Raw genomic sequence first — 26,364 nt, forward strand, 5'->3', positions numbered from 1 at the left:
ATCGATACTAGATTCAGGTTTAGTTCGTTGTTTTTTTTTTTTTTCCCATACTGACTTTAAAACTGTACAAACATCCTACAGTATTATACCCCAGACCTCTATAGTGGTTATACTCGGAAACAAAAGGACAAAGTGACTGAAACAGTCCCTGTGAAAAAAAATAAAAGTTATTATTTCACCTAAAGGAATTCTATTTTGATTTCTAGGGTGCAGTTACACAAGCGTTACAGAAGAAATGGGACAAGGATAACAAGAAGGGGGTAGTTATCCAAGAGTTCAAAGGTAGGTAGCTGATCAAAGGTTAAATACAAGAAAAGGAATTATTCTATTCAAGTTAAAGATAGGACATTGTAACCTAAATAGATGTTTAGCTTCAATTAAAACTCTTGGAAAAAGGCTTTTGTGCTGTGGGTAAGTTCTCAAAGTCAGGCAAACTTTTTTTCCTGGCTTGAAGTGTTATATGGAAAGAGAGTGAGAGATTAGGCTATCACTGACGGATGGGATATCTCAATTTTCGTTTGAAAATGTTTCTAGTTATAAAAGGTAGAGGGCAGAACCGATTAGATCCATTTAAAATTGCAGTGTGTAGAGGTGGCACGAAAATATTTCGTTTTCTGAAGTTAGAGATGGAATAGGTAGAACCTGTAAAAGCATTTTCTCAAGCCCGATAGCAGCACGGAGTGCTGAACAGGAGGCAAAGGCTGGCAGTGAAAATGAGAAAAAGAGTAGCTGCCGAGGGGGGAGATTAGCTCAATTGTGAGAGGTATTTCATTAAAGGAATCAGATGGAAACTTGTAGAGGAAGCAAGAGCTGCCTGGTATGAAAAATAACAAAACATGCTTCCTGAGCGTCACTGCCTGCTGCAACGGAAAATGAATCCGGGAATATTGGATAGCAACAAATTAATCTGAGAGCTTGTATATGCAGTGCAGGAAATTCTATTTTCTTTTCATTCATTATTTAATGCGAGGGAAACGGATCATTTTGAGACCTCAGAAGGACCTTGGACTGGCGCCCTGCTGTAAGAAAGCCTTCAGCCTGCGGACGCCGGGGCTGCTGCCCGCCCGAGGATGGGGCTGCCCGGTGAATCCAAACGCGAGGCATCTGCCGTGCCGGCGTTTCACCCTCTCGGTCTCCGCAGCGGTGGGGGGAGAGGGGGAGACCACCGGGAACTGGAAAGAAGAGTTAGCAAGGGTGAGACGGCAGAGGAGGAGGAGAGGGGAAAGCTCTCCCACTGCTCGCCAGCCAAGGGTCTCTGGGTAGAGCGACCCACGGATTGCTTTCCTTTTTTAAAAGGTCGGTAGGCGACAGAAAAATATCCAGCTCTGCGGCCCTAAGTCGTGGCTTTGAGGAGTTCAGAGTCCGCTGCCATCCGAAGCCAACAACCAGAAACTGTCCTAAGCCAAGAGGCAGAAGAAAACAGGAGTGCCGCAGGCGCGCACCCTTTCCTGTACCACAGCGATAAGGTGTGAGAAATGGCAAAAAAATGAGCGGATCAGAAGCGGTTTCTGAACTGGCTGCAAGTTGCTAGCAAATCATTTTAATGAGGGCTACTTTTTCTCCTAGGATTTGCAAACATTGTTATAACGTTATCACCCAAGGAGATATTATTTAGAGGTATTAACGCAGGAGGAAAACCTTTCCCTTTACCTGGCTGTGATTAGCTTTACCCTTTGGCAATGTCTGGGTCAGCTAATGCCGGCCAGGTCCCTCCTCGCATCGCTCAGCCCCAGCAAGTGGTGACGGGGAGGGAGCGGAGCGCATTAATCCCAGCGCGGTGGGTACCAGTGTCACCATTAAACAGCAAACCCAACCGGGTTTCCTAACAGGACAGATTGTCCTGGAGCTTTTTTTTTTTTTCTGTCTGTTCTAAACCAAACGTCCCAGCACAAATGATAAGATATGGGTGTCGGGGTGTTGCGAGGAATTGTGTAGATCAAATAGGAGACAACGGAGAGGAGGCAAGAGATGTTGCAGCTGTTATTTTAAATGAATGTACTGAGTTCTGCAGTCCTTTCAGAGTAGACTGAAAGTGTCATTTACAGATAACATTTATATATGTGACGGTGTAAATATTGTTAAGAAATACTATTTATTTTCTCATGAATCTGTTAAAAAAAAAATAACCAACAGAATTAAACACATTAGTGAAAGCAATAACAAAATGAACGAAGCAAAATGGTCAGGCTTGAGAAAGAGCCCAACTCTCTCTCCAATTTCCATTTGCTGGCTTCATTTCAAACGTTACAATTGCAAGTCACAGTGTGTTACTCTCCATTACATTCGTATTCATGAGGAAATAACACAAGCCATCAAAGTTCTGTAATTTTTAGGCAGCAGCTCTTCTGGATTCAAAACATCAGATTGTACTCCTCAGTCCTAGGCTTTTATCCAAATATCAAAAGCAGATACGAGGTTATTTTTTTAACCGGCTCTTTCAAAGTGAATTCAGCTGTCCTCGTGACACCTTGTACAGGAACAATCCACAAGTATAGGGAATTGGAAGGCTCTCGCATCAACTCCTGTACACATCTGCTTTAATTCCAACTCCTGGGCTGTGTCCTGACGAGCCCCAAGTTTGGATGTTCAGATCAGCATAGAAGTTGAACATTTTCTATGTTACACAGTAGATCCTCCAGCACAGCTCTTCCCATGCCAGAGGAGAAAGCCACGGACCCAGAGGGACTCATCTAGACCAGATTCTTGCTCTTCTCCAACCCCATGGTATTTTTAAGAGGCAATTTATGGCAAATAATGTTTTTAACAAATACTTTTTGCCATCCCGCCTGAATGTCACTTTTATTTGCCTTTCCTGCACCGAGTGCTGAATGCAAATTGTCTCAATTTTTAAAAATAGCTGGAATATATTAGTATCAGCTGCTTTATGGCCTGACCCTGAATATAGGGTTTATATCAGTGGGAGTAAATGGTGCACTATATCCGCCTGAAAGGTCTCCTGAGATTATTAAAAGGGAACCACTGGTCAGGGAGCATTTCTAAATTGCTTATTACATAATTATTATAACAGGCATAATGCCTCATATGCATTAAACATGCAACTGAAATTACTCTGAATTTGAGAATAACCATATAATAAGTAAAAATACCCTTATTTTACATAATAGAATTTAAAATATTAATAATTTAAAGAATATGTAGTATATGTGTGTGTGTGTTTAAGCGTATACACTTCTACACACTCTTATGAATTAGATATATAGGTAGCATATGCCAAATGTGTATTTAGACACTTTTAACCTTCCCACATAGGATAATTTGAAGTGTTATATTGCATTAGATTAATTTTTAACATTTCAGTTTCAATTCATCATCATTCAAAAACTCATATTGCAGTATATTCATATTACTAATAGCAGTGAAAACACCATCAAGCTTGACTTAATCCTCAGAACACTATGAGATTAGTATTTTCAGCAAATGTAGAGAGGAATGTACAAACTCTTCATTACTGGTGTAGCTTCCTACCAAAATTTCCTGGTTTAGCAAAAGAAAAGCCAAAAAGTTCATCACCTGATAATACCAAAAAACCTTGCATTTTTTATAAAATAGAATTAAAATATTAGTCTTAGCGCCTACCACTGGAGTGGGGATAAGCTTTAAAACCTGTGACCGTGCTCACCACCTCGAGATAAATAAAATGTTGGCAAGAACGAACTCCTCGTCCCGAAGGGGAGGTAGAGGTGAGCTCCTTGCGCCGGAGCAGTGAAGACATTTGAAAACTTCACGCCCTCCCCGTGCTATGCGGAATGGTGAAATACCGCTGACTTTTCACAAGCCAGACCACGCTCCCAGCATGTGCCAGATGTTGCCATCCAGCTGCTACTTCCAAGCTCCAAGGAAAAAAATCCAATTAACTGCGCGCGTGTGGCAGCTTCATTAGAACAAGCACAGCCAAGTGTGACACGGTTTTGTCTTACGTTAGTGGAATAGTAATTTCGGGGCCGTCAATGTCTCTTTAGCGCAAGGATATCTGCTCCTGTTCAACAGAGATGCTCCACCCCCGGACAGCCCATCCACTCACTCGTATACGTTGTACCCGAGATAAGGCCTTCAGAGTAAGTGCGTGCGTCATTTGGAAATCCCTTGGAGTCACACTGAAGACAATCGTGAGATGATTCTCTGAAACTTCCTTCCCACACCAATTAGTGGCGGTTTTCCCATAAGTTGGTGTAAGCGGGCACTTCGTTTTAGCAGTGAAAGAGCTCTTTCGAAATGCAGTAGTTTCATGGAGGAAGATCTAAGCTAAGGGAGGAGATCTTGTATTGAACAGCTCGCTGCTAATCTCCTTCAGCCGCAATATGAGACGGGAAGAAGGACAATCGCACCACAGCATCTTCCAAAAGGCAAAAAATGAGAGCATCCTGACTCCTTTTTAGTCCGTGAGAACCAGAAATATTATAAAATCCACTATTTATGTAGCATATGCTATAACAAACCCACCGCTGAAATCTGTATCTTCTGTCATCTTCCCAGATAGCAGTAAGATCAGGTGTGATACTGCAGGAATTATCCCTGCAGCCTGGAGACCGGGGCTCGGACCAAAAAGCATCCTGGAAACACCGGTATTTCATTATTGTTTCCATAGGTTTGGAGTCAGAATCTGTTTAAGGTAAGTCACCCTCTGTTTATTACAGGGCGTTCCTCTGAAAATGTCCTCCAGCTACTCATCTGGCAAGGATGTAATTTACAGAACTGTCACCTCGATAGCGCTCATCACGTTACGGTTGCTAGAAAGAAAGCTCCCAGCTATTTCCAGGCTGGCGCTTCGTGTGTTGTATTATTGAAGGATTCTTGGATCCTTCCACTTTCCAGGCACGAGAAAGGTAATTAGATCTGACTACTACACATTGCTACAGCCATGTAACCCTCTTTAAAATACAAAGATAAACTACTAAATGGTGCAGGAGCCTGCAGAGAGGTCTGATACACTTGCTGTTTGAGAAATAGGAAGGAAAAGGAGTGAAATGAAAACCCAATTTGGCAGTTTTTCTGCTTTCTCTCTCTTTAAGACCAAAAGCAGAGCTTTCGTAGCAGAGGACACAGAGGCCAGGTGGGAATTCACCCGAAAAACCCACCTTGGCCTTGCAAGCCGACGTGCCACGTTTCGTCGGAACGCGTTCTCCTTCGGGTCGGCTGCGTGGCCTCAGTGCACGAGGGCAGACGCGCTGGTTGCCGGGCTGGCTGATGAATTAAAAATAATTGGATAGGAAATTCTTCTGCACTGCGAGGTATTGAAGGTCGTGCTGCCTGTCGTTGGAAATGTAATTTCTTCTAGATTTGTGGTGGAGTTATGGACCTGGCCTCTAGCAGTCCCGGCGCTGGCTGGCCGGCGGCCTTGCGCTCAGGCTAATTTGGAGAGCTGGAGCACAGCTCGGGCTTGTACGGCACCTTCACTGGTGCAGCGATAAATAACCGCAACGTTAACCATTCGTTATGTGGATAAAGAAATATTTTATATTCTTCAAAGCAGTCGGGATTATCGGCTAGTACCTGAAAAGCTGTCGTCTGGCGGGGGATTCACTGGGCATTTTCTCTGTATCTGCTGCTCTCGTACAGCGATAACAGATTTGTTCGTCTTGCAGAAGCATGTTAGCCAAAACTGGAGGGATCTGCGCAACCACCAGTAGCTTTTAAGTGCAATTGCTGTACGTTGCTACGTTACCCAAGTTCTTTGCGTGCCAAGGTTAAAGCAACTGGAATGCCGAAGTTTTTGTTTGATTACAACTCCTAATTACACAGCTAGGCGAGACAGTTTTTTGAAGTTCATTAACCTGTTACTTGACCTTGATTTAATCTCCAGCCTGTGTTTTTGGTCTGCAACAATGGATTCAAAGGCCATTTTTGCTCTGGTGAATGAAGCTGTACCCGTGCCGGGACCCATGCCAGGGGCAGGAGACGCAGGTTTTAAAAAACAGACCTAATCTTTCAGGAGTCGATCCAAAGCCCACAGAAAGGAACTCATTGATTCCCATGAGGTTTGGATCAGCTCTGGGATGAGCTGTGTAAAACTTGAACATTTTTTCAAGGAAAAAACGTACACTTCTAAGGTCCTGTTTGCATCTGGCTGTTGTCTGGTGTATTTCCCCTGAAACCTGAACGTTATTAAAATTTTAAAATAGGCTCAGTAAAGAGGAACCCCACTTATTAATGATGAAATAAAACACATGTATTTACACGTGGATATATATGCATATATATATGAGTGTGTGTATCCATATATTATGTTTAGGTCTATATACATCATGGATAAATAAATGTGTGTATACCTTTGTGTGTATGCATATATACAGTGATGTGTGTGTGTATATATATGTATATAAAATGCTCATATATATATATATATACCTATGTATAAATACACACTCTCTGTCTCTCTCTATATATATCTGTCTATCTCCGAGGCAGATTTCAGCTGTATATATGACACGAAGAACCCTGCTGAAAATGGTCGAGGTTAAACTTCCAGTTTGTTAAGGAATTAAAAATGCAAGACATCTCCTTAAGAACTGAGCTTTCCTTTTGTTCACCCACCCAAACAGTGACGCAGATGCAAAACGGGTACCGGCTCAGTGCCAAGAGCTGCTCTCCCCCAGTATCCTGCCTCTGGCCACGCTCAGTACCAGTTTCAGACCAGGACGGTGTTTTCAATACGCCCTCCTCATTTCCAGCAGTCTGTTGGGTCTTTGACACTATTTAGCTGCCTACCGGGGCTAACCTACAACAATATGCTATTCATAATGTAACTCTGGTATTTTAATACAGGAAAATTTAGCTGAAAATTTTAATATACCAAACAAATTTATGACTTTCCTCAGGTACTGTTTTCTTTGGATTTAGTTTTTTAAGAATGCCCAGGACAGCAGCCAATAAAGTTCAGAAAAAGGATATTGAAAACAGAACTTTATGGCTTTCAGGGAAGATACCATGCCTTCAGTGAGAATTTTCTGGTGCAATGGGCAGCAGGATTGCATCAAACCTCCGGGTGGTATGACACTGTTTTATGGGTAATTTTTTTAAGTGCTAGAAATTCAAACTACTCAGAGTGCTATAGTCAAAAAATCCCATCCTCAACACAAGTAGTATGTTTGCTGCCGCTCACTTAATTCTGTTGAAAACTATCCCACTACTCGGCACGGCCCGTGGACGTTAATGGGACTTGCTGCAGCAGGAGATGTTTCACAACACGTGCACGTGTCTGACCCAGAGAGAAGCATTGCATGAAGAGGTACTATCGACCTGCAAAAAAAAAAATGCCCCCGAGTTCAGCGTGTAACTTCTTTGGTCTCCAGCTAAGGACAGGGATGCTGCAGAGGTATTTTGGAAGGGAGCTGTGGGCCAGGCTCTGCTGGGCTGCACGGGCTTGTGCAAACCGCGGGATGGAAGGGACACAGCAGGGAGCATCTCCCTAAGGTGGCCGACGTGTTTGAAGCCGCGATTCCTCATGAATTATTATCTTGGGGACTCAGTAAAAGCCTTCCCCTGTGGCCGAAACGCAGGTAGTTCAGCTGACATGCTGAGCCTCTCAAAGCTGAGAAAACAGAGCAGTGAGGTTCCCCAAATAAAACTAATAATAAAAATAAGCTCTTGGAAGCCTTTGGCTGTACCTAGTGTTTCACACGTCGGTCGGGTGGGTACAAAGTGGTAGGGCGCAACGTGAGAGAGAATGGGTGGAAGGCTCAGTAACCTGCACCTCCCCTCTGCAGCGGTGGGACGTGTCCTTGTGTCTGCTTGCTTACACAGCTGGTCATCGCTCGCTCTGGAGAAACAGCGTAGTTCGTTCCTTCGGACAAAAATAGTTGTCAAAATGGTAACTTCAGTCCTAAATGATCATTTTCTCTGGATTGCCAATTTCTTTACAGGGAAGTTTCGATACATTCAGCCCTATAATTACACTGATCCACCTCTGAGATGTTGGCTACTTAGCTGTTTTTACCACAGAATTTTAAAGCAGAGAGGAATCCTTTAAATGGATCTTAAGCACAGTCACTAGAGATTACTACTACCTCTGACAGCAGTTTATTCCCATCAAATTTAATTGTAAACATGGTTTACCAATCTGTTTAGATCATATGCTGCACTCTTGGGATACAAAGAGTCTTTAACATGAATTACTATTATAGTAAACATACAACAACATTTCCTTCAGTGAAATAAACACTCAGAGGAGACCAACGTTCATTGGTTAACCTTGAAACTTCAGGTCTAATTTTACAACTTCAGATCAAAACACTGGGGAACACAAATGTCTGGCTAAAGTCATACAAAAAAACCTTCAAATGACTTGCAGGTATCTTAGTATTTTATAGGTCAACAACTTGAAACATCGTTTCATGCTAAATCAGTGATTGGAAAACATTTACGTCATCTGGCCTTAAATATGTCATAGTAGTGACTTGCATAGGCATAATTAAAATCAAGATGAAAGTTAAATATAGGTGGAATTATGGCCCCAAATCCATGCAGGTAACAACACCAACAGTATCTTTTTTATAAAATTTGGCACACATGAAGTCAGCCAGAAATTCAGTTCTGAGAAAACACCAAGTTTTACATTCAGTTCTCGGTTTTGAAAGATAAAGTTACACTGAAGTGCCGTACTGTTTAAAATACAGATTTTGCATCCCATGGAGACATCGTAGTTAGCCTTCAACAATACAGAAACGTGACTGCTTTATATGCATAATACCTTAAGAGGAACTGACTGTAACTAGTATGTTTTTATAGTTAAAAGTATTCACAGATGACAAAAAGAGGCACTTTGAAAATTGAAAAATTGAAAGATAGTTTTAAAACAATGAGAAAATTCAGTGGTGTGGCCAATGTTACTTTGCAGGCATTTTAGCTCCATTGCATGGTGTAGTCTTTGCCCAATTCAAGCTGAAGCTTGGTGATTGTCAGGAGCTGTGAATAAAACAGACAAAACGAACAATTAGTAACTCTGCCCTGAAGATCCACTGCTTTTTCTGTGTTCAATGGAGAAAGTGGCTTCTCATTTTAGCTCACAAGAATTTATTCCTCTTCCTATAAACTCAGTTTAACCAGCATAGATTTGGGAAGTCTGATTGTGAGGCTCTGATCCCTTCCCTTCATTCAGAGGCCCTTTTAGAGCTGAGGTTCCTGTTCTTTTAAAAAAAAAAAAGGAAGGAATTTTTAAAAAGCAGCAAATCTTGGAACATGCTGTAATTCAACTGTGCATATGAATTCCCCTTTTTTCCATCCAAAAGTCAACAGCAGAACGGAACACTTCCATTCTCTTTTACATTTTTAAGTCATCTTTTTGGTTAGGTACAAAACTTACATAGTTCTGGCTTTCCATGAAAGAGAGAAAGAACTAAGACTTAACAGAATACTGAATTTCAAAGGAAGGGTAGTAAGATCCCAGTAACAGAAGAGGTGAGGCAGTCTCTTTCTGTCGGAAAACTGGCAAGACTGAACGCCTCAGCAGTTCTGTTCATATTTGAAAGGTGCTCCATAGGAGTGCCATCTCGAACAGCTCCACAGTTACACACACCTAGTGCAGCTGCCTTTAGGAGTGCTTCAATTTATTGCTGGGGCAGGCGGGAGGGGGTAATGCCCTGCACAGGCACAATGCATGCAGATGGAAACCTCAGTGCTCTGAAGTTGCCAGAAGGTATGCCGAGAACTTTAGAAGAAGTGGAATTTGACTTGTACATGTAGGAACCCTGTGCTGCAATGCCTACAGCCGAAATCTGACATGACAGAATAAGAAATGGTGGTAGGCAGACGGCTGGGAAATGAAAATGTTGTCGGACAAGACTGACAACAACAGGGTCATGTAGAGACTATGAAAATACTTGTAGTTGCTTTTCCTTCCTTCAAATCTCACAGGTTGCAAGTAAGCTATTAAGAGTGGAAACCAAGCACAAACCAAAATCCACCACTTTTCCACTGTCAGAAGCAGTTTGCATTCCTCAACAGTAATTTCTATGCTTAAAACCTTTACCACACTTACTACACAATATTTACTATATATTAAACAGTGTATTACATAGTCATTACCTAATGGTAGCTTATGTATCTTGCTGAAATATATTTTAAATATGGCATTATTACAGCTGAGAGCTGAATCTCCAAAGGTTTAAGAGCACATATGGAGTTGTGAAGGTGGCATTACCCTGCCAATGGCATCTCACCTTCTTGGCGTTATTGTAGTCCATGGTGTGAGAGGATGCGATTGTTGCGCCGTTCTGCAATACGGTCACCTGCTTAACGCTGGTGGGCACCCCCAGGACTTTAATTTCAGTAAACATTAAGTTGTTTGGATCAGTGTAACCATGATGCAAAACTGTGATATCTAAAACATTCTGAAAGGAAAAGGAAAAAAAACTATTATCAGAGATTGTCATTAGACTGATACAAGTCCACTTGAGCTTTTCACTTGCTTTCCTCTCTTCCTATTTAATTTTTTGCTGTTGTTCTTAAATACCTCTATGTTGTTATTTATATTCCAAATGTTGAAGGCTTCGGTTTTCTTCACATATTGTTAATCTGGCTAGATCCTGGTCTCTGCTGCGTCTTTAATTGCCGCTCGGCTGACAGATGTGAGGAGCGAAGCGACGAGATGCTCTTAAACCCCTGACGTGAGCAGCAAGTGCTGCATGGACAAACCCCTCCTTCACTGTCACAGCCTCATCTGCTAGCTTCTATGAGGCCTGATCCAGGCTCTGCTCTCCCTGCTTTTTGCCCTCCCTGAACAGCTCTTCCACCCCCATCATCTCCCTCAGCACTCACAGGTCCTCTCTCATTTTCAGCTGCTGTGATTTTTAAGTAGATTATGGGCACACGGTTTCTTTAGGCTGTACCCAGCTCCAGTAGGTCTCCAGAGAGCAAATGCCATGTTAAGTAGCCCAGAGATGGTGCCTGCTGGTTCACAGCCCAAGTGAAAAAAGTGCTATGATATGATTCTGCATATTTAGTGCTTAGGCATTACTTCTAGTGTGAGTATTTTTTGTTGTTGGTTGATTCAAGACCTCTTTAATTAGGCTTTTCTTTGCCAACTTTTTGTAAGAAAGAGCAGGAAAAGGTGCATTCATTTTATAATGTTCTTGCAACTGGAAATACAGAATATTAGCAAACCAAACTTCTTTTCCTTAGCAATTAACATCCAATTTTTTTGACAAAGACAGAATTAAATAAGAAGAAAGAATAGTGTGGATAAAATTAGAAGACATTCTGGCACCCTGGAAAACTAATGAAATAACAAAGTGTGTTTTCTATTACAATAGAAAAAGCATTTCTTTTAAACCAAAAATCCATATAATTGCAGTCTAATTTATTTCCAGATATTCAACCGGTTATGATAAAAATTGAAACCCAACATCCTAGAAATGCCAGTACTTAAACACTCCTGTTGATTGACTTCGTTACCCAGGAATGCATGCCAGATTTTTCTGTGTTGAAGAACAAAGAGAAAAAGCAATCCTGAACCGAGGCAGTGACTCCGAACCAGCCGCTGCGCAAAGCCGTGGCTGGGACTCAGCCGCTTTTTCGGCGCTCCCATCAGGCTGCTCTCGCAAAGTGGTATGGCCACAGCAGCAAAACGCACCGTCTCCTACGGGATGCTGAGATGTTTCTATAGAACGGGGTCAATGCACACATCCTAGGATGCCTGGAGAACTGGGACTCAGGTTTACGACTCATAAGCACAAACACATCTCTGGTCTGTCATCGATGGGAGGGCATGAGTAGGGCTCGTGAACGGGGCAGGTCCTGTTCCCCCCTCATTGCCATTTTAGAGTGATTTATTTTGTGGTTGCTAATGACTGTGTATTCTGCTGTTTCCATCCAGAACTAAGACTGCACACAATAAATACATTCTACAATGAATGTGGGCAAATACACTAAAAAAAGGTGCTTTGGAGCAGCAACATAGCTTGAACAACAAGACAGATAACAGCAAGGAGGACCCTGAACTTGGAAAATGGATTAGGAACAATTTTAGGTGCCCATTCTTGAGAAGAAACCCAAGTTCTTTGCTGGGCAGAGGTATTTCTCTGTAGCTCTAAGCCAGGGTCAAAGCCTTTTGTCCTTAAAGCTTCCTGTTTGCAGCCTCCATCTCCCTTCTCACCAGCAAGGGCTGCTTTTCCTGGCGTGGCTGTTCTGACCGACCTACACGCTCCAGATCTTCTGCTTTGCTATGTGCTTTTACTTTATAGAAAACATGAAATAAACTTGTACTTTCAGAATTATATCAGAAATTACAGTGCCATAAATGTACATCCTATTTAACAATACACTATAATTGATAACTTCAGAATCATTCTTAAATTAGTTCTTGACAGTGTAATCATATTACTGGTAGTCTATTAGATCATGAGCACAACTTAATGTTAGGGTGGGATATCTAGACAATATGAAGTCCCAAATTAAAATACCTATAGTTAAAATATAATAATAATAATCACCTGAAGTGATTATTTAAAAATGTAAGCTAATGTTACTTACCTGATTAGCAGTAAATGATGTTAGCAGATATACACCGTCTTCATATGCATCTGTTAAAAAGAAAGAATAAAATAAAATGTATTCGCTATTCACCTTATTTAACACATCAAAATTTCAGTTCAAGAATTGTGTCCATATACTATACACAAATATATGGTATGTCTATCTATACATAAATAAAGAAATTTTCTGTATTTCCAGAAGACATATGCTTTTAGATGGAAAATACTTTCATTATAGGACTGCGTGCTATTTAAATGAGGATGAAATAAGAACATTTTAGAGGTGAGATACAAAAGAAGGCAAACAAACAGTGTTAGGAAGATCAAGGGTGCTGAGACCAGCAAGAGAAAAATGTTTCCCACTGAAGAAGACATGGGATTTGTTTCCCACATCCACCTCTATTCACTGTTCAATTACACGTGACTGTGATAGAAATCGCTGTTGTATATTTTATCAATCCTATTATTCAGCACTAAATGCACTCCAAGTAGCGCTGATAATCATGGGCATTGTAGGTTCTTGCCTTTCTACACTGCTGAAAACAGATCACAGGCATCCTGGTGAGATACACCTTGTACTCTATGCTAATTTCATTTATCATCAGACTTCCATAAACATAGCCATCATTTCCGAATTCCAGTGCTAGCAGGCGGTGGTGTATGTGTGTGAAGCACCTCAAAATACACTAACAGCATCCTGCAAACTTCCCTACACATCATTATGCAAAATAATACCATTTTCTGCATTACTTGCAGTAATGTCGGGTGATAGCTTATTGTTATTACAAGGGTAATACACTCTGGATGGAAAGGATCAATGACATTTAAGTATCTCTTATCTGAAGATGATTTAAATTTAGTAATGTTGAGGAAATTAGTTAAAGCTTCCCACATAATCCATGGTTATGGTTCCCATAGGTTTGAGGACAAATCTTTGTTATCTGTGTTGCCTTTCGTCCAGGGCACAATTTCATTTACACAACATATTAACTCTATAAAACGTAGCATTATGCGGTTTAAATCAGGAAGAATCATTTTACTATAATGCTAAATCTGAAAGTTTAATTTCAGTTTTCTCTCTGAAGGCATGTTCAGGTATGCCCTCCAGAAATGTGATTGCTTTGGCCAGAGTCCATCATTTCCGTCTGCTCCCAAAGCTCCTCCTCGAACACCCCTCGCCACCCTGAGGACTTCTGAGGCAGAAGCAACCACCAGCACTTCTTTTCCAAAGCGATGGCTAAACGATGCAGTTTCTTACAGCACGGAGTTGCCACTTTGACAACGGCATGACTGTTAAAAACTGCAGACAAAAAAGTGCACAAGTCAGCTACTGAGCATTATTTGCTTTCCAAGGACTGCTGTGATTTGTTTCATCTCTCCCCAGTTCATATCCTCGGGTTTTGTTTTGTCTGGTTTAATTTGGGCTTTGAATATCTTCCAAGGGTGGAGGCTCCACAGCCTCTCCGGGCAACTTGTTGCAGTGTTCGACCATCCTCACAGCAAAAAAAGGGTTTGATGAAGGCGAGGAGCACCATACGTACCAATGCGAACCCCATCATCCCAATAAAGCTGTCCGTCTGCAAACAGAGTGTCATTCAAAGCGACAGTGAGTCCCATGGGGTTTTTTCGGCTGTGGAAAACACAATAATTTTTCCTCAATTTCCTCAGCTAATCACATTTCATATGTATCAAATGTTAGAAATTTTAAAGAAATATTGCATGCCACTCAGTTGATCTCCCCTACTCATCTTCCTAAGCCCAGACTATTAAATTTAAAGGAGACCATTAGGAGGAAACCAAAAAGAAAAACGAGCCATAAAGCTCCCGTGCTATCATACGTGTAGTTTCTCCAAGGCCTGGTAGTATTTATATGTAATTGTGCAAAACTAAATTTTAAATGTTCAGTTCATCTTACCTGTAAAAAGTTGTATTAGCAGGTCTTTGCCAAGCGAGGATGTATCCGCCTCGGATATGCAGGTTGATATGTTCCAAAGGAGCTGGTAAAAGTTTGAATTGTGCCCTAAAGCCAATATCTTCATCCTATGTATGAAAAAATAAAAAGTCTTCTACTGAACTGCTCTCACTTTACAGGGATTGTTTAGAGTGAAATGATAATTTTTTGCTAGACGGATTAATTAGTAGTTGTTACTGCTGGAGTAACTACCCTGTGCTTTTAAGAGAAACTCTGAAATTCTGGATCCATAAAAGACTGGCTTTGACCATAGGTGACAGCAGCTGAACCAAAGGGGCCAGTCAGGTGAAATACAAACTTGTGATTAATGAAGTGATTTTTGATGCCTGCTCTTCCTATTACCAAATCTTTACTTATTTTCTATGAAAGATGATGTGGCTAAACCTGTTTTGTCTTTCTCCATTCCAGCATTCCTTACAAGGACATTATGTATATCATTTGGGGGTTAAAAAAGTCAATAGAAGGACTTAAAATTAAAGGTATTATTTCACCTTTTAATTTATCCTGACTATGGTTGTGTTATTATTATACAGGAATCAAGGATTTTTCTACCAGCTAAGTAGATGTTATATTGCTAAGAACTGATACTAAGAACTGATACTGAATGCAGGTTTGTAAAAGGGAGAGAGAAGGTTCATACGTCAGCACACCCTGATGCTGTCTGAACAGCACCGTGAAGACGACATGTGAAATATAATTTTTAAAATGACTTACTGTGTAGTAATCATACCAGCGGGCATTGGGTAAATAAGCATGCACTGTTACAGCATTCTGGAATTAAACATACATGTTTTAGGTACCTTAAATCAAAAAGTGAAGTCTAGCTATAATGACTTTAATATTTTCCTACGTGCTTAAAAATGTACCTGTTGCATCACAGGGCTGATGAGTAGTGCAGGTCCCCAGAGGAACTGCTCATATATTTCCCAGGTTGTTCTGTCTTCCACAAACCTGCAAGGTAACAGAATAAGGATTAGACATTGGGTGCTGAACTTTTCCAAAGTGTTCTTTCTTTAAGACATTTTGGTCAGTAATTGAATCTACTGTTCCTAGTATCTACTATTTCCTCATCTTTATTCTAGTATTAATAATTCATAGGTCAATTAATGCTTGCCAAGATACATAAAGATCCTAATGTGAAACTCATTAGGGTTATTAGAGCTACTACTTAGCTTTCTTTTTTTTGCCATTTCTTTGCATTTGCTTTTCAGTATATTTAGATCACAACACTCACAAGGTCTGTTGTGCTTGGCCGGTATTAGCAAAAATAAGATTAAGTAGTAGACAGACTGGGAACCACTTTCTAATTTGTGCCACTTTTTTCTTAGACAGTTGCTTTGAAAAAAAGGAAGTCATTACATGCAAACAGCTCAGTGTTCCTCAGCCAAGACATGCACGTAGATACTAGACCACATCTAACTCCACAGCAGAAGTTAAAGGTTTTCCAGGTACTGCCCCGCCTGACAAGGAACAAAGGCAGCTTTATGTGTTTAAGAACTTTTTTTTTAAAAACCTGCTATTTTAGCTTGGACATGCACAAAAAAGCACCATTTGTCCCTGCAAAACTCTCATGATTTGTGGCAGAATTCCCTCTTTTTTGCTTAAAGTTTTTGTCCAGCTTTTTTTGCAACATTTGTTTTTTTGATTCTACATATGCCCAACATTTTGTTCCTTGCCTCTAAAGAGGTTAAAGGTGAGCTTTAAAATTTAAATATTATTCCTAGAGAAGAAAATGTTCGATTTTGCATAATGAAAAATGGAGAACTAGTGCTGTTCCAGTGAGACTTGATATTGAAAGCTCATATTCTAAATCTCATGCTTTTTTTTTTTCTTAAATAAAAAATGCTGTAACTAAGAGAAAACTCTATTGTTAGGAGGGTCGTAATGACAGAATTTTTAGTGGAAATTCCTGATAAGTAGAGCAAAGGAGTAGCACTTACTCATGGAGCATGGGGCGGATCACAGTGCTGCCATGGGCATGGGCATCATACATTAATGTGTAGAGGTAGGGTAACAGGGTGTATCTTATATAAAGCACGGTCCTGGAAATCTCCTGAAATGTTGAGTTCCAGGAAACAGGATCTTGCCTCTGAAAGAGAACAGGTCATTGTTAGTCAAGCTGGATTGTTTTCTTCAGAAAAGCTTAAAAAGAAAAATCAACATAGCAAGACAAAGCCAAGGAGTTCCTCTGAACTAGAACACCTTCATTTATTTATTCTTCAATTAAAGAGTAAGAAGTGACACTAAAAACTGACACTGTCAGCCCTGAGAGGGGAACCAGAAAGACGGAAGGTGAGAAAAACCTGGGGAGGAGTACTCTAAAAAATGTTTGATGCAAAGTGTCCTGAAGGCATGACACATCCCAGTGTACATAATTTATTATCCCTCTTTTCTGCAGGGCAGCACTCGGGACTTGCAAGAAGAGACTGAAGCACTAATGACTGATGTCAGGGAGCACTTCCAATCTTTATTAAATGTATTGAACAATACCTTGGCAAATTGGGTGAGACTGGAAGCAACATGATAACCCTGAATCTGCATTTTTAAAGGCTTTAAAAGTCCTATCGAAAGGTGTGCCGCTGCAAGATAAAGCACACAGTTTTTGAAAAGGAGACTTTAATCCATTAGATATATGCCGTATAAATAGCTCTACTCTGCTAGACCTGAAGCTTTAACTGGAATAGAAGTGCTGTTTCCATTTTTTTTTATTTTTCCAGTTATCTTGTTTTACAGCTTTCTACAATATAGTCCTTAGCCAGCACAGACCTACATTTAGGCAATTATTTCCTTTACTCTTAAAAATACAATATCTGATGGTGGCAAATGTGCAAAGTATGGAAATTGCCGAGTCTTACTCCAGAATCTTATTACACTGTTCCATTTTCTCGTTTGTTGTATAATTATGGACAATTAGGGCTGAGAGCACCAAGGTCAGTTTTGCTCCTTTAAGTGCGTTTGCCATAAAAGCGCTCTATTTTGGTCTTGCCAGTGTAATGCATTTAAATAAAAATAGCATACAAGGAAAAATATGTAGGAGTTTGACTCTGTCAAAGCAAACTGAGGGCATGCTTCCTTCAAGTGCTCCAAATCCCAGAGCAGCCCTTCTGTGGGCATAAAACCTCCCAGGGGAGGGGAGGCTTACAGCAGACCTAGCGTATAAACAAAGACAATTTTTATTTGATAAAGAGCCAAACGTGTTCTTTTCTTGTACGTTTTGCTTGGAATGTACTTTTTTTGAGGCAGGCCAGCTTGTGTGATGTTCTGGCTGGTCTCTACACGTGTGTTGCAAAGGCCCTGTTAAAAAATTGCGACTCACCCTTGTTCCTTTCTGATTGTGATTCCTCGAATATGGGTAAAATGCGCCCAGCTGCATCCAGCGAAGACACAGCTCATACTCGGAGTCTTTGAAGAAGCCACAGATATCGGCTCCTGTCTGAAATTTTTAAAATGATCTGATTGGAATACTAGAAAATCATGTAAAGGATCAAGATAATTAAATGTAAGGTAATAATTCATTAGCTCACATAAGATATTCCAAAGAGACTGAACTCCATCATGCCTGAAAGGAAAAACAATTCACCATTACCAGCTGGTTTTTTCCCCCCGCTTTGGTATGCTAATGGTACATAGAAAATACATACTGTAATGCTGAATGAGAAGAAAAAAAAAAAACAGACACAAACCCCACAATTTCTCTAATATGTCATGTTTTTCTGCTACAGAAAGAGATGGGAGCTGGTTGGTAAGGAGCAAACAAAGAAATGAGTGGCAGGACACAGGGCATGAAGGGGGCTGCTCCCAAGGGAATAAAAGAGCTCCCAGCACCTGGTGCAGACGCAAAGAAGACGAAGTAAAAAAGGAATTGACCACAAATTCTGGTTCCTGAACTAAAGTGCTCATTTCAGCTAAAACCACATGAATGCGAAAAGCAAGTAGATGAAGGAAAAGGAATAACTGCCCACAGTAAATTGAATACAGGTCCTTTTCCTTCTACATACCAATAACAGATTTAGCTAGCTGATCCCAAGCTGCAGTGTTATCTCCGAGCCAGTGTCCTGCCCATCTTCCGCTACTGGGATATGTGGAACGGGTGATAACGATCCCACGCTCCTTGGTGGCACTCTGCAAACCGCTGACGTTGAAAATAGACAAAAAAACCAAATTACATGAGAAATAGTACGTAAGAATTTATCACATAAGATCCTCTGAAAGTAAACATAAGGGCTTATATTTTCATAGCGAAGGACAGCATTGTTGTATGCATGAATATGTGTATATCCAATCCAGATGTGCTTTTTACGGCAATTCACTATGATTCACACATACACAGAAACTTGGCAGTGTCAGCCGACCTGTAGCTGGAAAGACAACTGCCATCAAGGAGGTGCTAAAATACAGATTTCCAGCTCAGGCTAATTACTGTGTGGGAAAATACAAATGTAGCCCAACTTGCACATTTCATACAGGCTCCATGATGTGTTCCACGGCACATCATTGCTTTCTAGAAGTACCTGAAAACTTGCAGCAACTGTTGAAAATAATTTAGTAAAACTCATACAAAAAAGATCACAAGGGGGAAAATAGAGGTGCCAGGAACATTGGACCTGTCAGTATAACTCTAGTTTCAAAAAAGGTACTGGAACAAAAAGATAAAAGTCGTGGATCTGTAGTCACTTCAGAAACACCAAGATGACATGATATCCATATGAAATGACTAACATGGATTTGTCTAGAAGCAAACATATTAAACCAGCTGTTTTCTGCTCAGGGCAGGTAACAGGCCTTACAGCTAAGGAGTGACTACCAGTGTGTGTGACTCACTTGGCATTAGCTGAGCTCTTGGTCTGATCTCATTTGGCTTCTTCATAAGCAGAAAAGATTTTGACCAGAGGTTAGTAACCTTTGAGGATGGTGGGACTTCTCTTTTCTAAATTAGAGGCAAAAACCTACAGGGCAGGAAACATACAGGTGCTTGGGTGTGAGGTATAGAAGGAAAGAGCTAGCACCAGGCAAGGACTGTCATGGATGTTTCAGGATGCTCTGGCACTAAAACCCTATGACCATGCTCAGGATCATTGCTACTGGGAGGGGAGACTATGTTTTGCCAATGACTCCGAAGAGCCCCTGAGGGCCCGGAGGTATGACTGTGAATGAGTTGCATGCAGACCCGATTTACCAATTAACCCCATTCCTCAAATAATTAAAAAAAAATTTCATTTTCTTAAATAAAGCCTTGGCCATTGCCACAAAGTACTTGGAAAGGAAACCCAGTAAGCTTTAGGGAAAAAAAAATTTAAAAAAATTGCTGAGTTCAGGGGAATTTATGCTTCCTAGTTGCACCACCAAGGATACAAGCACCTTTGCAGCATATGCTGTTGGTCTATGCCATGTGACTGGCATGGACACATTACTGCTCCACTTTCTTAGAAGAATTCCTTTGCAGTCCTGCACACGTACTGTGAATCTTTAGAGCAAAATACTAAACCACAATACTAGTTAGAAAGCTACACTGATTAAATCGCACGGCTCTCCAGTGCTAGCTCCACAATAATTGCCTAAACAGCTGCTTCAATAAGGCACTATTTATTTATTTTTCTACAGGATTTGCAGCTTTAGTGACACTATAATTACAGCAAAAATACACAAGTCACTTAAATTATCGTAGTAATTAAACTAGACTAATGTGCTGTAATTATTTCTTCCAAGACAAACAGTAAGTTTTCTAGTATCTTTTCTTTCTTTGTAACATACTACCAAACATTTTCAGCCTCTGCTTGGTTTACTCTACTTCAACAATGCTTTGGAAATTGCAGCTAAAATTTCAGATGTAAAGAAAGAGAATGGTGCATGTAGAACTGCTCAAGGATGAGCACGGCCCAAGTGTTTTGCCGACTCGAGGTGCCAGCTCTCTGCTCCAGGACTGAGCCAAAGCTGCATCCATGAAAAGCGATTACTCATGTCACAAAGCCCAAACTTACCTCCAAATGGTTACTCTGTTCACATTCTCTACTTCTCAAGTCTATGCAAAAGCCTCATTATGAAACAATAGCATTAAACCAATACCCAGAAGCTCTCTCTGTCTAACCGATGGAGAACCCAAATTACATCAAGTTATATAAAAAAATTGCTGTTCACTTTTAACTTACAGGCTTTTGTGAGTTTTGCGTGCATACGATCTTCCTGTTTAGATGGTTTACTACTAGAATAACTTATTATTACAACATGTCTTCAGTTGCACGTGTAATTCTTCAGTTAGTACCAAAGAATAAATTGGGAGCTGAGATGGATATGTGTATGTACATAGATGTATTTTTTTTCTATACTCACATTTTTCTGTAAATTTCAAGTGTGAGAATATCTGTATAAGCTGTGTAATTTATCGTAGTCATTTCTGTTACAGTACCTCTCAAAACAGAGGGAAATATTTCAGTTCATACTTACTACACAGAAACAAAGGTACTATTCCTCTCAGTGTTAAATTGTTGTCTACTTACAACGCCCAAATCACATGTGATTTGGCTGACAGCAGAGGTATCGGACATTCCTTCCTGTCCTGTCAGCAATTTCACTCCTGCCTTGACTGGCAGCGCTGCGATGGCACGCTGCCTAATATAACATCCCCTCAGTCAAAAATTCAAGCAGCCTTGATATTGTCTTTCTTTATGGTAATATCAAAGTTACCAAGGGCTTTGAGGTCGTTAAGACCTATAAAGAAACACTGTTCCTTGCTTACTTATTGAATTGGAAATGAAGCAGCACAGATATATTATCATTAGATCAGACGTTATCTAAAGCAGGCTGGGGTGCTATTGGGAAAGGAACAGATAACGATGTTTGCCTTGGAACTGAGAAAATAAATTCCTAAAAGTAAAGCTTTATGCACACAGTTTGCATTTTAAAAGTCACCGTTTCCCCTTTTCGCTACTACTCCATTTGTTTTAAACAGAGGACATAATCGAGCCCTTCTTAAATTAACATTGTTAAAAAACGATATTCATTTTCCCTCACTGGATGTATAGTCTATGGCAAAACCAAATATCGACCCTGGAGTAAACCAGGCTATCCTAGCAAAACCTAGAAACAAGAAGTATTTTATATTTTAATTACAGTAATTATGTGGGGCTATCATTGAGTAATTACTGTTCCCAACAGCTGATCACAATGTTCAGACCTGTTCTCCGTTCTGCCTTGTGAATGAATACCCGAGCGGTATCTTTGGATTGACTCCTCCCGCTTACAATGCAGAGCATCGCCCCACGATGGCCTTGGTGGCTGTCTCGTAATAGAAACCTCTGCTGGAAAGGCAACGTGTTGTGTTTGAATGTGTTGGGACAAGGAAATGCTCGATGGTGAGTAATTGCATCCAAATTAAACTGTATCAGAAATAACACTGTCTTTGTTACAGACTCAAATATAGACAGAGCAGCACATTAATTACTGTTAGTGCCATCTGATTTCATAATTCAGGTCAGCAATTAAGCTTGCACAACATAACATTTATATGGATGAAGTCCTCAGAACTGGTATACCAAGAATTGCTCCCCAGCTGGGTGAGCAGTGAGTTCCTTTAGTACCAGGCTTGGGTAAAGTGTCTTTAAAACGTACCTTGAAAATTGTGTCTGCTCAGGGTCAGTGATTTCAAAGCTGCTAAACTCAAAATAAAGACTTTGCCTGCTTGTCCTGAGACAGTCAGTGGTGGGGCTGCAGGCGTAGACATGCACGAGCGGGTGTGTTTTTTCTCTCGGAGCTGGCTCCAATCGCAGGCGGTATTTATTGCAGTGAAACCGTGGAAGCACAGCTTCAGCTCAGACCTGCGCAGTCCCACCTCACCTTCTCCTGCACATCCTTTCCAGCAGCTCAGGTTCATTCCACCCGGCTTGCAGCACGGGCGAGGTCACTGCGCTAACTGAGCAGTAACGTGCCTGAAATAATACCAGCTGCAAGAGCTATAGCACTGCTGCTCAAACTTTTGAACATCAAACTCCACTTCTAGCTGAACTGAAGAATCAAAGGTATTAGAATGAGAAGAAAGCTTTCTCAGGAATGTTAAATAAACTGATGAAAGTTTTGGCCATAAGAATGTAGACACAGAACATTCCTTTGTAACGTATTTTGGAGACAACAAGAAAGTGTTCAAAATTCACTTACTCAAGGGTGGGTTTTGTTTGTGACCATCCATAAAGACTGTGGACATCATAGTGTCTAACTGGGGTACCGTCTGGAAGATATTGCTGACCTTCCATGCACAGAGTTTTGACAGTTAATCCGTCTGACCGGTATCCCAAATCTGATGGAAAGGGAACAAAAATATTTCTTTTTGAATAATCAACATTTAATAATGATTTGATTTCTTTTTCTTAATTTTCATAATGTCTTAGGTGTTCAGTCTCTTTTAGGCATGTATACTGTCATTTATTTATTTATAATTATACAAATAGCATTTCCAAAATGGAATATTTCTAATATTCACATGTAGGCATCTGGGTCTGTAAGTGTTTTAATAGCTTAGTTACAGATGCTCTTACTAAAGAGGCTCAGAGTAAACAGAGTATATCCAAATTCAACAGATAATGCGAATCTTTGTAAACACTGTCATATCATCCACATAAACAGAAAAAAAGGTGTGGTGGGGGGTATGGTCTGTGTCTGAATATTAACTTCCCGAGAATTCCTGAGAAACTCTTCATAATAACTGAAGTCAACAGTAAGCAACAGGAGTATGCTAATAAACCATTAATAAATAATTACTAATTAGTACCACTTTACAGCAGTATTTAAGTAAAGCCAAGCTAAGAAAGCTAAGTATTTCAAGTATTTGACTGTATAGACAAATGGTAATGAGAGGAGACAGAAGGATATTTTCTAAATTTTTAATTAATTGCAGTATTCATCTGAGAAAACTGCAAAACAGAGAACTGCTTTCTCTACCATGCCTAAAGCAAAGCACCTAGATATAAAATAGGTATCAAAATCCATATGCAAGCAAGTAGTTGAAAATAACTCTATTTTTAAAAAATGCCATGCAGTTACTGCTCCCACGGAAATAGATGGGGTTGAAGTGTGCCCATAATCTCAGAAAAAAAGGGCCACTTTCAGTTAGGACTTGTGGTTTTATATACCTAACTTTAGGCATTTATGCCACATATACCATATAAGAAATTATGTAGTAACCAGAATGATCTAAAACTGTTTTAAGGAGTGATCAGACTTACAAGGTATATACGGTGGCATATTTAGGAGGTCATTTCTACAACCATCAATGGCACCATTCAGAAAAGCTGCTGGTTCATTCATGTCCTAAAAACATAGAGCAAAACCTGATTATATTTGCTTCAAACCTACAAACCACACTAAATTCTAAAGTACAAACAAGCAGCATTGTAGGAGTCCTCAGGAGCCCTTGCAGCTGCAGTCTCCGTCTGCCGTTCCATGTTTTCTTGACACATTCACATGTGGCACACTGCAGGGATAGGGAGCCACAAAGTGTTTCGAGGGAAGAACGGTGAGTCTGGGCTCTGTTTCTCCTTTGCAAATAGTATCGCAGTGGAGGAAGAAAGTCACGATATACCGAGGCAGTGCAAGCGTAGAACCTAGAGCCAAAGTGGTGCCTTTGGCTGGGGGCTCAGGTTCTGCGCGGTGCTCTGCTTGCTTTCCCTCCCGCCTATGTTTTTTATTTTACTTAATGGCAATTTAATGCCAGATACCCTCTGAGCTTCAACAGCAGTACATACACTGTGAAATGTGGCCCTCTGCTCGTGTCTGGCAGAGAAAAAAAAAACCCAGAAATCAAATGCATTTCTACACTTACAATCCACAGGCCATCAAACTTGATGCTTCTCGAGGCGTTGGTGGGATTGTTGTAGAACTCCAGGATTTCTCTCTTCCACCACCCCACTGTGGAATTGCGGAAGAAGTCTGGGAAAGCAGCATGTGCTCCATAGATCTGTACAAATGGTAGGAAAACAAAACAGATACAGGATTGAAAGCATCTCACTGTTAAAATGTTGGAATTTGTTTAAAACAAAATTAATTTAAAAAAAAAAAATTTTAAAAAAAATGAGTTGTTCATTAACAACTTTGGCTCTGTTAGGAAGGCTAGCCAGTTTCTGCACCTTATTCCTCCCACTGGATTTATCAGCTAGTTTGCTGCTATTTTCCTTAATTAATGTGCTACTCTGTCTACATTTGAGTCCATAACCAAGCCATACCAACATTTACCTGTATTTGGGTTTGCTCAGGCAGTGACTCATTGACTTGTACATTGGGAAGAAATGGCCAGACCTAATAGGACAAAGGACATTTAAAAATAATTAAACCACACTGAATATAAAGTGAGCATCAGCAACAGACAGATATAACCATTCTTCCCTGATACCTGTGTGAATGACAACACAAACTGAAGACAATTCACTTTGTAGTATTTATTCAATGTGTCATTTACAGCCAGGCATGAATATACCATTAGCAGACTTTCCCCCTATGGACAGCACTGAAGTCTAGGCTGACATGATGCTCACTTGGATACAGCATGCCTCTACTGTCATCAACTTTTTAAGAAGAGTACCTTGGAATATATGATGTCATTGGTATTGGGCCATTTTATGAAGACATTGTCCTGCACACCTCTTGAATAGGTAGGATAATTGGTTTCATTTGCAGAGATGGCTGGATCCTACAATTAAAAACACTGTTAACCCTTATGCTCAAAAAACAAGTTTAAAAATGCTGTTGAATATATTCTGCATTCTGCAACGGTATATTGAAATTTAAAAGCAGTATTCAAAACTGACCAGGATAATGATAAATCTCATTCCCTCTTCTTTTATTCTGTTAATCAGAGCTGGTAATCCAGCAAAGTGTGTGCCAATGGTGAAGTCCAGTTGCCTTTCCATATGGTCAATATCTGCATATTGGACATCCTGCAGTTCACAAGAACAATTAATGTAAAATGATTTTTTTTCTTTTTTTGCCAAATACATACTTATTGAAAATCTACCAAAATAAGTAAGCTACTAAGCGTTTGAACTGTAATATTGGAAGCAGCTGTAACTTTAAGCTAAAGCTATTAAATGAATATTATACAACCTATCAGCAAGTCTAATACAAAATAAACCTTTCACTACTGCATCTAGTCTGAGGGTAGAAATTAATACATGATAGAGAAAAAAGTCCTGGATTTGTACATAGGTGTATGTACACAGAAACTGCACATATGTTACCATATCTATAAGGAAACAGTGGAAACGGTCGTTCTGTAACAAAATAGTGGTGTTTGTTAATTACATTTAAAATGAAGAGTCACACTCAATTTACAGTATAATTTTGTTAGATCTATGTGCTGTTCCAACTTTCCCAACAACAACATGTGTCAAATCATAGCTGACTTGACACAGAGCAATACACCATTGAAACGATGCTGCTTCATTTTCTTTCCTGCTTGTTTTTCTTCATTCATAGCCAGCACGGCAAGAGCCCATGACTGACTAAGGCACCTGGGTGTTTCTTTGGTATGAATGGTAAAGAAAATAAAGCAGGTGAAGGCCTACATTTAACATGGCCCAGAGTGTGCAGAGATGTTCAGCTCTGGCATAAAACATAGTCTGCTCTACTCTACCATGGTGGTGGGTTTTTTGGTTGGTTTTTGAGTTTGTGTTTAACTAATCTTAGTTAATACTATGAAGCCAAAAGTTCAGGCATGAGCTGAAATGTTAACTGCTGCCAGCGTACATAGGGAATCCCAGCTGCCTTCATGCCTTCCACCAGCTGGGCGATTTCCAAGTCATTCCTGTATCCATAGCGGCACAACTGGAATCCCAAAGACCAGTAGGGTGGCATGACTGGTCGTCCAATCAGCTAAAAATAAGAAAGAATATTTGTGGTGAGTAGGTGAAAACAAAACCAACC

General features: G+C 40.3%; 1 protein-coding gene and 1 long non-coding RNA gene across 2 annotated transcripts in view; one reads left to right on the forward strand and one right to left on the reverse strand.

The window, feature by feature from the left end:
* Positions 1–211: 211 nt before the first annotated feature.
* Positions 212–6,127, forward strand: LOC115347292. Its single transcript, XR_003925436.1, has 3 exons — positions 212–282; positions 4,656–4,844; positions 5,578–6,127. It is a non-coding gene; the product is annotated as an uncharacterized LOC115347292 (long non-coding RNA).
* A 1,929-nt stretch (positions 6,128–8,056) lies between these two features.
* SI (sucrase-isomaltase) overlaps positions 8,057–26,364 on the reverse strand; it is a 55,288-nt gene continuing 36,980 nt past the window's right edge. Inside the window, exons 30-47 of the mRNA XM_030029265.1 lie at positions 26,188–26,313; positions 25,251–25,379; positions 25,025–25,132; positions 24,679–24,741; positions 24,269–24,403; positions 23,673–23,757; positions 22,609–22,747; positions 18,459–18,592; positions 17,985–18,019; positions 17,777–17,893; positions 16,401–16,549; positions 15,327–15,411; positions 15,175–15,231; positions 14,404–14,528; positions 14,030–14,118; positions 12,487–12,536; positions 10,176–10,346; positions 8,057–8,922 (exon numbers count right to left, since the gene is read on the reverse strand). Coding sequence (XP_029885125.1) covers positions 8,860–8,922; positions 10,176–10,346; positions 12,487–12,536; positions 14,030–14,118; positions 14,404–14,528; positions 15,175–15,231; positions 15,327–15,411; positions 16,401–16,549; positions 17,777–17,893; positions 17,985–18,019; positions 18,459–18,592; positions 22,609–22,747; positions 23,673–23,757; positions 24,269–24,403; positions 24,679–24,741; positions 25,025–25,132; positions 25,251–25,379; positions 26,188–26,313 — 1,860 coding nt within the window. The 3' untranslated portion in view covers positions 8,057–8,859. The remainder of the gene's footprint in view (positions 8,923–10,175; positions 10,347–12,486; positions 12,537–14,029; positions 14,119–14,403; positions 14,529–15,174; positions 15,232–15,326; positions 15,412–16,400; positions 16,550–17,776; positions 17,894–17,984; positions 18,020–18,458; positions 18,593–22,608; positions 22,748–23,672; positions 23,758–24,268; positions 24,404–24,678; positions 24,742–25,024; positions 25,133–25,250; positions 25,380–26,187; positions 26,314–26,364) is intronic.

Source organism: Aquila chrysaetos, chromosome 10 (genome assembly GCF_900496995.4).
Source record: "Aquila chrysaetos chrysaetos chromosome 10, bAquChr1.4, whole genome shotgun sequence".
Lineage (NCBI taxonomy): Eukaryota > Metazoa > Chordata > Aves > Accipitriformes > Accipitridae > Aquila > Aquila chrysaetos.